Source organism: Protopterus annectens, chromosome 1.part0 (genome assembly GCF_019279795.1).
Source record: "Protopterus annectens isolate FY-2018-M chromosome 1.part0, PAN1.0, whole genome shotgun sequence".
NCBI classification, from domain to species: Eukaryota; Metazoa; Chordata; order Ceratodontiformes; family Protopteridae; genus Protopterus; species Protopterus annectens.
In genome coordinates, this window is record NC_056725.1 from 556,248,830 (window position 1) to 556,261,544 (window position 12,715).

Below are 12,715 nucleotides of genomic sequence, written 5' to 3' on the forward strand. Positions count from 1 at the left end.
ACACTACTCTCGTACATATCCTGTACCACTCTTACATACTTCTCTGACACTCCTACCTTCCTCATACAATACCACAACTCCTCTCTATGCACCCTGTCATATGCTTTCTCCAAGTCCACAAAGACACAATGCAACTCCTTCTGACCTTCTCTGTTCTTCTCCATCAACAGTCTCAGAGCAAACATCACATCTGTAGTGCTCTTTCCTGGCAAGAAACCATACTGCTGATCACTAATCATCACCTCCCTTCTTAATCTAGCTTCCACTACTCTTTCCCATAATTTCATGCTGTGACTGATCAATTTAATCCCTCTGTAGTTACTACAGTTCTGCACATCACCCTTATTCATAATTATTGGTACCAAAACACTTTTTCTCCATTCCTCGGGCATCCTCTCACTTTCCATTCTTCATTCTCTTCATAGCTATCCTTACTTCCTCCTTACTAATCCATTGTACTTCATGATTCACTATCCGCACATCATCCAACCTTCTCTCCCTCTCATTCTCTTCATTCATTAACCCATCAAAGTACTCTTTCCATCTGCTCAACACACTCTCCTCGCTTGTGAGTATGTTTCTCTCATTATCCTTTATCACCCTTACCTGCTGCACATCTTTACTAGCTCGGTCTCTCTGTCTAGCCAATCAGTACAGGTCCTTTTCTCCCTCCTTAGTGTCCAACCTTTCATACAACTCTTCATATGCCTTATCCTTAGCTTTTGCCACCTCTCTCTTTGCCATGCACCTCATCTCCTTATACTCTTGTCTACTTTCTTCATCTCTCTGACAATCTTCTTCGCCAACCTCTTTCGCTGTATACTCTCCTGTACTTCCTCATTCCACCGCCAGGTCTCCTTGTCCTTCTTCATCTTTCCAGATGTCACACCAAGCACCTTTCTAGCCATCTCCCTTACTAGCCCTGCTGTAGTTACCCAGCTATTCCGTAACTCCTCACTGCCACCCAGTGCCTGTCTTAATTCTTCCCTGAACTCCACCTCACAATTACCCTTTTTCAATTTCCACCATTTGATCCTTGGTGCTGCCCTCACACTCCTCCTCCTCTTCTTGATCACCACTGTCATCCTATAAACTACTATCCTATGCTGCCTAACTACACTTTCCTCTGCCACCACTTTACAGCCTCCAATCTCCTTCAGACAGGCCCTTCTACATAAGATATAATCCACCTGTGTGCATCTTCCTCCACTCTTGTATATACACATACATATATATATATATATATATATATATATATATATATATATATATATATATATATATATACACACACATATACATACACGTCTCGCAGTAGTGGTGCTGTGGTAGCATTGTCGCCTCACAGCAAGGCGTCCCATTCGATTCTCAGCTAGAGCGTCTTCTGTGTGGAGGCATGCGTGAATGAGCATGCCTTCGTTGAAGGTTGTGCGTCAGGGCTGTTAACTCAGCACATAAAAATCCACTGCCAAACATTAGCGGACCGGAGTTCCGCTGTGGTGACCCCTAACCGGGATAAGCCGAAAGACACAATATACACATATACATACACACATACATAAAAAGAGAGAGAGATGGCTGCATTACATTTTGTTGAATCCTGCTTTGGTCACCAAAGTGTAGGACATGTTAATCTCTGTGACCCACAAATTAGCAGCAGCCAGTTTAGTTGAGTCTTTCATTAGTTGACAAAGGTAAGTAGACATGCATATGTCATGTAAGTGTGTGTTGGTTAGACTTCGAGTAGTGGTTAAGTAAGAGGAAATATGTAGTGTATATGCATATGTGTGTGTGTGTGTGTGTGTGTGTGTGTGTGTGTGTGTGTGTGTGTGTGTGCATGTGTGTTTTAAGGTTAAAAATAGGATTAGGTAAGAAGATAGCTTTAGTATATATGTGAATGTTTGTGGATTAGGGTTAGGGTAAGGGTTATTTATGGGGATAGATTTAGTGTATGTGCAAGTGTTTGTGGCTTAGGGTTGAAGTTTGGGTTAGGGTTAGTTCAGTTGGTAGATTTAGGGTTGTATGTGTATATGTCTATGTGTGCGTGCGTGCATGGTGAGTGTCTCAGCTGTCTTGTGCAGTGGTAGTGCTACAGAAAGTTTTTTTTCTCTTGTAAGGTGCATGGTTAAGGTTAGGTTCAGGCTCTGGGTTAGCATGGATTATTAAAGTGGCCCAAGGGAGCATATCTATACTCCTATGTAGGTGCATTGTAGGATATAGACCTACCTTCCTCCCCAAAATGGGCAAATCAGCAATCACTGCTCATTCTTACCTCCACCCAATCAACTCCTTCAGCTTTCTGTGTGATGCTTGGATGCACAATTGCACTAGTTTTTAATCTTTTCACTGAAATCTTAAAACATTTACATCAATGCATATAATAGTTATGATACTTCCATTTGAGATACAAGCCAAAATAACATGATGTAACCTGGCATCACATATCAAAGAAGCAATACAAACACCATTGTGCAGCATTAAATTGACTTTGTTTTCTCGCTGTTATTGTCGCTTTCTTCTTTTGTAATAATAACATGTCAGCCCATGAATGTCTTCTTTTATGCAACAACTTACAGCTACTTACTACTATAACTCTCATTACAAACTTTTTGTTAGAAGAATGTTTTATTCTTACATACAGGCCTGTACTCTGTGTTTTGTCTAAAATGGTGATGCTTACACTGTGTCCACAGAGGTTTGTTGTTTGTCTTTTTCGGCTTTTCTTGGTTAGGGGTCACCACAGTGGAACTCCGGTCTGCTAATGATTGGCAGTAGATTTTTATGGTGCTGAGTTGCCAGCCCGATGCCCAACCTTCAGCGAGGGCATGCCCATTCACACATGTCTTTCAGAGGCTACTCGGCCACGGGGAGGACATGCAGACTCCACACAGAAGGCACCCAGCCGAGAATTGAACAGGAGAACCTCTTGCTGTGAGGTAACAATGCTACCACTGTACCACTGCGCCTTGTCCACAGATGTGTAGAACTGTAATGGATGTAGATTATAGAAAGATATATATGTCATGCAGTTTGATATGCAATATTAAATACTGTAGAAACTCAGATTAAGGAAATTAGTTGATCCTAAAGCACTTCCACAACAGTTCTTAGTATGCACAGTGATAGCATTGCAATATGCTACCAATTTGAAACTGGGCTGCTGTCTGTTCAAGGTTACAACTAACATCAAGATCACACTTCATCTGATGTGTGCATATTATCTTTTCACTAATATCATCAATACGTTTCTAAACTTTATAGATCAGCAACAAACTGCCAACAACCTTGCAGAAAACTACAAATACTTTGCTTCTTTATACAGTTGGTTAGTATTCAAATCAAAGATACTGCCTGACAGTATAAAACACTACTACCCTTTTTGTATTTCTGAAAGGGACGATCAAAGGAAATATTTATGGATAAAATGTATCTCTATTATAGATCATGGCCTAATGCCAAGTTGCAATACAACGTACCTTGTGGCCATCTTGAGAAACTTGAGTAGCATACATTTGAGTAATAGTTAAGAGATGCTGAATGTCTGTACGGTATTTTCTTACTTCCCCATAAAGTTTCTCTCTTTTCTGCTGATCCTTATCTAGAAAAAAACATAGCCAATGATCCAACTGCAATCAGCTGTTTTATGTTACTCTTATGTGTATCTGATTCATTTATTTATCTAATATTTGTAAACTAGGTTGATTCCACTGAACTGAGGGCCCTTTTCCAGGGGGCAGATCCATGGAGCCAGAACCTCAATTATGATGGATCAAAGATATACAGTAGATTTAACAATGTTCTTGAAAAAGAAAAAGGACAGCACATTGCTAACTTTAACAGAAGTAAAGCACAATCAAATAAACTGCAGCTTAGAAGATGTTCAGTGCATTACATTACATCAGTGAGAGGTATTTAGTCACTGCAGAATGGTACCATCCACAACCTTATACATATTTTGTGCTTTTTTACAGTGACTTAAGACACAAGTTACCTGCAAGTTACATGAGTGGGTTAAATGAGAGATGAGAGACAGATGAAGCTCATTTAGGTCAGAGTATTCAGTTGGACTGAAATGTTATGCCCTTTATAAACTTAATGTAAAGTCACTGACTTTTATGCATGTGCAGGAAGAACTGCATGAAATGCATAGGGAAGTAGAACATCTACTGATAAAATGGGATACTTGGAACATGAAGTATTCTGATAAGGCTATGGTTGAGTGCAGGTTTGTACCAGTGGGAGAGGGTGATATGACAAGAGAAGAAAGTAAGAGTTGTTTGACAGATTAAATGATTTGGTAGGAAAATCCATTTAAGTTTGGTAAAGAACAGGGCAGTGGTTGGAGTCCCTTAAAGAATCAGAAGCACAATTGGTTACTTTATTATAAGTGATACATATATGACAATATGTGAAATAAGAGCATGCATCTTTAAGGGTGGCTAAACCTGCTGCATTTTCTGAGTCATGTCATAAAGCCACTAAAGTCAGTCTGTAGTAAAGCTTCATGGTGACACTATCTCGTGTGTAACATGTTTTACTTCTTTATCTTGCAATAGTTTATTTTTGATTAGTATACCTACACTAACTCACTAAGCAATGTTGGAATTACATTTTACTGAGAGCAGAATCTGTATTATTGGCAGTCTGTAATGGTCTTACAGCAATAGCAATTCAACTCTGAATTATCATTTGTTCAGTGTAAAAGTCCATCAAATGTTATCGCTTTTTTTTTTCTCTTTCAGCTGAATTAAAAAAATATGTTTTTACAAACTGAAGACCAACATTATTTCAAAAATACTAATTTCATTCCATGTTCCATTAGAATTTTCAAATGTTTGCAGCAGCATTTCTTTCATTTTTGGCTTGAAATGACACCACTACTGTCACAAATATATATAAAAGCTTCCTTGAAATCCCTACGTGAACATGAAGCTGCAAATTCAACATCTTGAACTGTATTTCTCTGATAGAACTATCATATGAATGCAGTGTTTTAAAGCCGTACAGTTATCATCTGATTGATTAGACATTTATGAGAAATTGCTAAATAAAAATATAATAACAAACAACTGACACAATGCTTCCCTGAGAAAAGTTCATGTAATGTTAAAACACTTTCTTCCATTAACTGGACTTCATCAGAACAAAGTGCAAACGTTAATACATGAAATGTATATCAGAGTTTAAGACCATGAGACAAATCATATGATCAAAAACACATTCACATGTCACAAATATCAAGTATTTTCTACAAATTGAAATAACAAAACTGGAGAAATAAGCCAAAGTGCGAAATTCTCTTTTAATACCAAGATTTCAACATAAAGTAAGCGCTTTCATCTGGTTTTATTTCTGCTTTCATTCTCCAGTATTGTGTGTGTGTTTTTTTGGACATTTTCTAAAAATTAAAATATTAAAACCATATCGGAATATTTTGAAGAGAAAATTAAAATGTTTATATATAGCCATGGCCTCAAGCTCAATGCCAAAAAGTGCAGTGTCATCCCCTTTGGTAAAAACTCTGTACCCATGAACTACCACATAGGCAGCAATCTACTTAACACCGAATATGTGATAAGAGACCTTTGGACCCAGGTGGACAGTAGTCTCTCCTTTGATAGTCACATCGCCACAGTAGTCAGGAAGTCCTTCTACGTGGCACACCTCATCATAAAAGGGTTCTCATCCACGAAAAAAGAGGTCATTGTTCCCCTCTACTCGTCACTCATTAGACCCATTATTGAGTACAACGCCCCTTTTGGAATGTACCTCACAAGACATCTGCAGCAGCTGGAAAGGCCACAGAAGTACCTCACAAAGAGGATTACTGGCCTCAAACAAATGCCCTACACTGACCGCCTCAAAAAACTCCAGCTTTACTCAGTAGCATATCGCATACTCCGAGGTGATCTCTGCCTAACATATAAAGCTATGTCAAACCCAGAGCTGTTGGACATGCTACACCTAAAGAAATCCCAATCCCTCCAAACTACACATTCTAGGGACCTAAACCTTGTCACCACAATAAACAGTACATGCTGGAGGGATAGATTCCTGTCCCAGAGACTTCCTGTACTCTGGAACAAGCTACCCATCTATGTCAAGCAAAGTTCTTCATTAGCACTCTTCAAGAAAAATCTTGATTAGTGGATGGGAATTAGGAAATACACCCTGGGGATCACTTCTGTGTCTGCTGGACAGTGGCACAGGAAAATAACTTTCTTGGGTGGCGTAAGCTATGGTACCTTGCTGGCTAGGCTTACATAGGCCCTTGGGCCGATAGCCTAGTACCTACCTATGAACCCCTATATATATATATATATATATATATATATATATATATATATAGCAATACCAAAACATAGGGAAAATTAGTTAACGAAAACAGCATATGACTTATTCATATAAACTGTTGTCATAAATATTAATGTAAGAATCATGTTAAAGATCACCTTGCATTCTTACTAAAAAGCAAGAAAACAGTATTCAAGCTGGTGTTGCTTGTTTAACCCACAGTTTATTAAGTAAAAACAAGATGAGCTCTTTCTTGTCAGAACAAGTTATACATATAAGTAACAAGTAATATATACTTTCCAATTTACCATAAAAAAGCTGTGTAAGTTACAATGAATGCAATAATCCAAGAGCACATAAACAGATCACATTCATTGACAGTGACTTTAACACTGGTATGTACACAGTTTGCATTTTTATTGTGACTGGTGCTGTATACTCTAAGTCAAACCACTGTGTATCTGTTAGTCAGTGTGATATATAGAGTGACAAATAACAATATATGTGTGTGTATGTAAATCCCATCCCAAACAGCTACATCAAAAAACTTTTTCTTAAACTTAAACCCTGCTTCCCTTCTGGAAACAGCCTGCCATCTCTCTACCTAAAGGCTGCTGCTAAATCCATAGCATATCCAGTCTCCATTCTCATTAACCACTCAATCATTGAATCCACTGTTCTCACCCTCTAGAAATAATTTCACACCATACCCATCCACAAAGGTGGTAATTCTGTCGAGCTCTCCAACTATCGACCCATCACCATACTCTCTCCTCTCTCCAAAATTCTTGAGCAATGTGTACATAAACAAATCACTTCTTACCTCACTCAATTGAACGTGATGTTCCCTATTCAACATGGATTCCACTCCCAACACAGCATCACTACTGCACTTCTATCCTTTACAAATATCATCTCCCAAGCAAGAAACAATAACAAACTAGTATCCTGCCTCTTTTTTAGATCTTTCTAAAGCCTTTGACACTGTTTCTCACCCCTTTCTCCTCTCCAAACTCTCCCAACTCAGTCTCTCTCCTTCAACTATCTCCTGGCTCAACAGCTACCTCTAAGACAAACAACAATCTGTTAAATGGCTCTCTGCTCCATCTCCTTTTCTCCCCATCAAAATGGAAGTTCCCCAAAGCTTTATCTTAGGACCCCTTCCTGTGGGGAAGTGCTGGCCCATGATGCTGATAGGAATGACTCTGAGGACAGGGGTAACTATAACTGGTTGGAGTTCGGTTTTAGAATAATGTCTGGGTGGACTTGCTAATTTAAATTTCAATACAAAACAACTAGCCTGGAAACATTCTTCTGCCACCAGCAAGAACTAATAAACTAGTTATGATAAAAAAACTCAGAGTCATTCCTGTCAGCATCATGGGCCAGCACTTCCCCACAATATTTCTAGCTAGCCTGACTGAGATGAGTATCTTGACACCGTTTAAGAACAGTCTAATGCTGTCTGATGATCATCTATTATTCAAACAGCATAAAGCAGTGTGTGAGAGATGTACATATATATAATATCCTTGGAGGCAAAAATCTCACACACATTAAACTCAGACTCCAAAATCATCTGCAGTACACCATACATCACACCTCCCCACAAGGCCAACACAATTCAGATAATCCATCATATGCTGAGCTTTTAAAAATTAACTTGCTTAAACCTCAAAGATCTCCAAAATACAACACAGGCACAAAGCACACTCAGAATATTAAGCCTACTTCCTCAAACAACACAAGGAGTACCAAAGTCACAGATGCTGTGCCTGTAAGGCAGCCATCGACCCAACCAAACATTCTTGCTTTAGGTGACTCCATTGTAAGACATACATATTTGCCTCTTACTAGGCTGAGCAAGGAAAGAGTGATGGTTAATTGCTTGACTGGTGTCAGGATCCATCAGATCATGCATGCACTCAAGTCCTTGAACAACAAGTACCAGTATGAATCTGCCATAGTTCATGTTGCTGTCAATGACTTGAGGTGAACCTCCCAGAACTATATGAAGAGAGACATGCTGGAACTCTTGGACTATGTGTCCAAGGCAGGTATGAGCCTAGTGCTGAACAGCATTCTACCTTCGCCAAGGATGATGCTGCGGTATGAGCAAAAAATAATTGACTTTAATAATTGGTTTAGTTTTTAGTGTCATTCAAAGGGGCCCAATATTTTCAGCTTGAGATGACATGATTGGCAGACCATGCTGCTTCACCAGGGAAGGCCTGCATCTGTTCTCTCTAGGATTTTGATTACTGGCAAAGACACTGCCCACCCCCATAGTGCCTGTCTTTGGCAGTGCCAACCTGATAAACCTACCAACATATTGAAACAAACAAAGGGAAAATGTGAAGGTGTTAGTGATCAATGCTCGGAGCCTGAACAAGAAACTCTACTCTCTACAAGCACTTCTTACCCAAGAAGACATTGACATCTGTGCAATGACTGAGTCATGGTTTGAAATAGTGGAGAGCACTCCGGATGTGCAGGGCTATAACATCTTCACACATTTATTTCACATACTAAACAGGATGGAAAAAAAAGGAGAAGGTGTCTCAATCTCCATCCAGGAAAGACTCGCCATGCTTTCACCACAAAGCTTTACTACAGACTGACTTTAGTGGCTTTATCACGACTTAAAAAATGGATGTCTTTATGTCCAAATAGTCATCAGAAATGTCCCATACTATATATTAGCTAGCTATAGAACTCCCTCTATGACAAAAGAAAGCCACAACACCCATCTATAGGAACTAGAAGCACTCAATATTAAAGACAATACAATTTTCACAGGTAATCTAAACTATCCAACAATAGACTGGGAGATCTACACCACCACTAGTGCACAAGAACAGAGATTCCTGGAGTTTGTTAATACAAATGCCCCAGAACAATTAGTCAGAGTACCTAATTAGGGGGAATGACATCTTAGATCTTGTCCTTACTAATATGGGAGTATCTTGTACCATTCCTTCTGTATCTTCATCATTTGTTAGGTCTGTCCATAAAGTGGACCCTTTGAAATAAAACTGAAACCAGAGATACTATCTGTGATGCTGTGTGTCAGCTATACAAGGAGAAGTAGGACAGTGGATGTGTAATATATGCCAGCACAGCTAGATGGAATTTTGTAAATAATTATATGTCATTTCTATATCAAACTGATTTGTGCAGATGCTTGTGTTGAAAAATGTATTTGTAAAGCTGCCTGTGTTAAAAATGTACCAAGTGTGCCATGCTGGACAGAAAAAGAAATATACATGCATTATTATAACTGTTTAAATGTATATGTATTAACAGAGGATACTGGAAGAAAAGAGACTGATCTCAAACATTGAAAATAGTTTGAAATTAAATTACCTGGCTTAGTTCATAAAGATTGTATCTTACAGTTCTCACTGCAGCCAGATACCAAAAAGTCTGTACTAGGAAGTTTCCTGCATTGTCACTAGGGGTGAACTAATTGCTACTCTGGAACGGTGGAGGTTTGAAATTGTTTTATGACTTCCAGGTATTGCAGCAGATCTTAGCAAAGCTGCATGTGCATGTGTGTGTGTGTGTGTGTGTGTGTGTGTGTGTGTGTGTATTACTGACACGTATGTGCTAAATCATAACAGGTTCTAGCCAAGGGGGAAAGCATGGGAATCAGAAGTCAGATGACCAGATGTATGTGATGTCATTCTGTAATCCATCACTAAACATAAAGTTTAATATTAGGTGAGACTGAAGTCTCAGAGCACTCTGTTCTTGGAACCTAACAAGGAAGGACCCCCTTCATCTTGCCTTGCTCTAGTAAGAAACCATTGAATAATAATTCTTTAGATCAGTCAGGAAAATATGGTGAGATTAGTTAAGTATTGTTTTTCTGTAACTGTATGAACCTGTCCACCTGTGTTATTTTTAACATTTCCTGTGAGTAAAACTCTGGTGTTTATTGTACATTCATATTTAGTATTTCATGTTATTTTATTATTTATTATTAAATATATTTAAGCTTTTGACTGTAGCTGGTCTTTTAGAGAATATTTTAATCTCTGAGAGTACTTATATATATTTGGTGACAGCTCTGGCCACTCCTGAAAGCCTTACCACATCGGGCAAACACCACCATTTGTATTAATATTAATTTCACTCAGTATAATTGGGTACCTTGTAAGAGCGTTAGAGTAGCTGACTTTGGGTTGTCTGGTGGCAGTGTAACTACCTTATAGTCTGGGCAGAAAGGGGTATAGCTAGCAAATCTGTGTGAAAATCAAATCTCAAACTGTGTGTGGAGCAAGAACACAAAGCACTGGTTTCACGGAAAAGGTGCTGGAGGACTTGGCTTGGACACTCAGCTGAGGTCTCAAATCTATAACTATGTTAGTGGTGAGTCTTACAGGGGACCTGGAGGGAGAAAGACAGAGAAACCCAGACCCCAGACTGAATACATTCCCTGTGTGCTGTTAAGGGAAACTGTGCTTGATGCAGAGAGCTGCAACTCAAAATACTGGGTATATCCATTTTTGTTCCAAGTTAATATCCCGCTCCAGTGCCAATGGTGAGGAATCAGGCTCCTTGATTACTGGCTCGGAGTGGGGACGTCACACCATCCATTAAAGGTACCTTTAGAAATTTCTTTAAGACAAACTACTTAGTACTAAGTGATAAATTGACAAGCTTCAAATCCTCACCAAATCTAGTTAACTCCACTGAATACACAGAAATGTACACCACCACATTATGTAAGCATGTAAACAGCTGCATAGATGCAGCTGTACCCCACAGAAACAAGTGCGGGGCAAACCCCAGAAACAGACTCACATGATAGAACCATAATATCAACAAGCTTTATAAAATAAAAGGAAAAGACTGTGAACAAAAGTAAGAATTGTATTTCCCAGAATGTTTGAGCCCTTGTCACTGAAATAAACAAACAACCTAGGAGCTTAATAAAATCCATCAAAGTCAAATTTGAGGCTAAAATAGCTACCCAAGCCAAAGACAGTTACAAGGCATTTTTAAGTTCTGTTTGAAATCTCAAAAGTACAACATAGTGATACTTAGAGCTATTTTGAAAGATGTTACCTACACTGAGGCTGAAATACATGAACCTACTAGCCAATAGATTTAGCTCTAACTTTACCCCTCTCTCCCTTTCATCTGTGCCTCAAAATATAACTGAAACTGACTCTTCTCCAACTACCACACACGACCAAGTCCTAAAAGTGCTATCTAAAACTAAAAATACTGCATCAATGAGTCCTGACAATATCCATGGATGCATTTTAAATAGCATGAAGCATGCTTTATCTACACCGCTAACAACACAGTTTAAACCCAGCCTCCATACAGGTGTTGTACCAAGTGAAAGAAGAACAGCTACAGTCATTCCCCTGCATAAGGGAGGACCTTCCACAGACCCAGGCAATTACAGACCCATAAGTCTGATCAGCCATTTATGCAAAGGCATAGTGGTTCATAGGTTAGTACTAAGCTAACTGCCCTTGCGAGCCATTTTAAGCCTAGCCAATTATCCCTTGTGAGACTCAAACCCCGCAGCTTGTGTTTGTAAGGCAAACACCTTAACCATTAGGCCATCCTCCCAACCCATACTTATCATGGAATTCATCAATCAGGACAATGGGAACCTTTGAACATTGGACCCATCTCAGTTTGGCTTCATCAAGGGCAAGCCACACTTACGCAACCTGGTGTATTTTTTTTAAAGTCACTAAAGGAATGGATGAAGGCAAAAATGGTACACAATGCATACTTCAACCTGGTGAAAGCTTTTAACACAATTCCCATTTAGGCATTGCAGAAAAATTAAATAAATTAGGAATAAATCCCTAATTTTACCCACTAGTTTGACAACTCAATCAAAATAGGGGAAGTTACCCCCACAAAGTGACCAGTCACCAGTGGAGTGCCCCAGTCTTTTGTGCTGGCATCTCTCCTGTTTGGCATCTACTTTTCTGAAGTAAAATTCAATACCAAAGGCTTCTAGCTGACTAAGTTTTCAGATGACTGCAAGACAGGAGCAGACAGTGAATCCTCAAAGTACTTAGCCATTCTGCAGGAAGCTTTGTCCCAAATAAATGACTGGTGCCAAAATCGTAGACTGAAACTAAATGCCAAAAAATGTATTACTGTGTCGTTTGGTAAGCCATCTACTCCAGAGAACTACCACATTGACAATACGGCCCTAACAGTACACCCAGTTGTTCAGGACTTGGAAACTTATGTGGACAGTGACCTAACTTTTGACCAACATGTGTCTTTTGTTGTAAGAAAGTCCTTCTATATTGCACAGCTTATAAACAAAGGGATTATGTCTAGATCTAGGGATGTCACTGTCCTCCTTTACTCAGCCCTCATTAGTACAGTTATTGAATATAATGCCCCCTTTGGCATGTATCTGTCCAGACACATG

At 39.1% G+C, this 12,715-nt stretch overlaps 1 protein-coding gene across 1 annotated transcript in view; it reads right to left on the reverse strand.

The window, feature by feature from the left end:
• Nucleotides 1-12,715, reverse strand: part of LOC122792272 (spermatogenesis-associated protein 7-like) — a 1,125,638-nt gene that overhangs the window by 1,060,544 nt on the left and 52,379 nt on the right. The window contains exon 2 of the mRNA XM_044060071.1: nt 3,477-3,598. Within this exon, the coding sequence (XP_043916006.1) occupies nt 3,477-3,598 (122 nt within the window). The remainder of the gene's footprint in view (nt 1-3,476; nt 3,599-12,715) is intronic.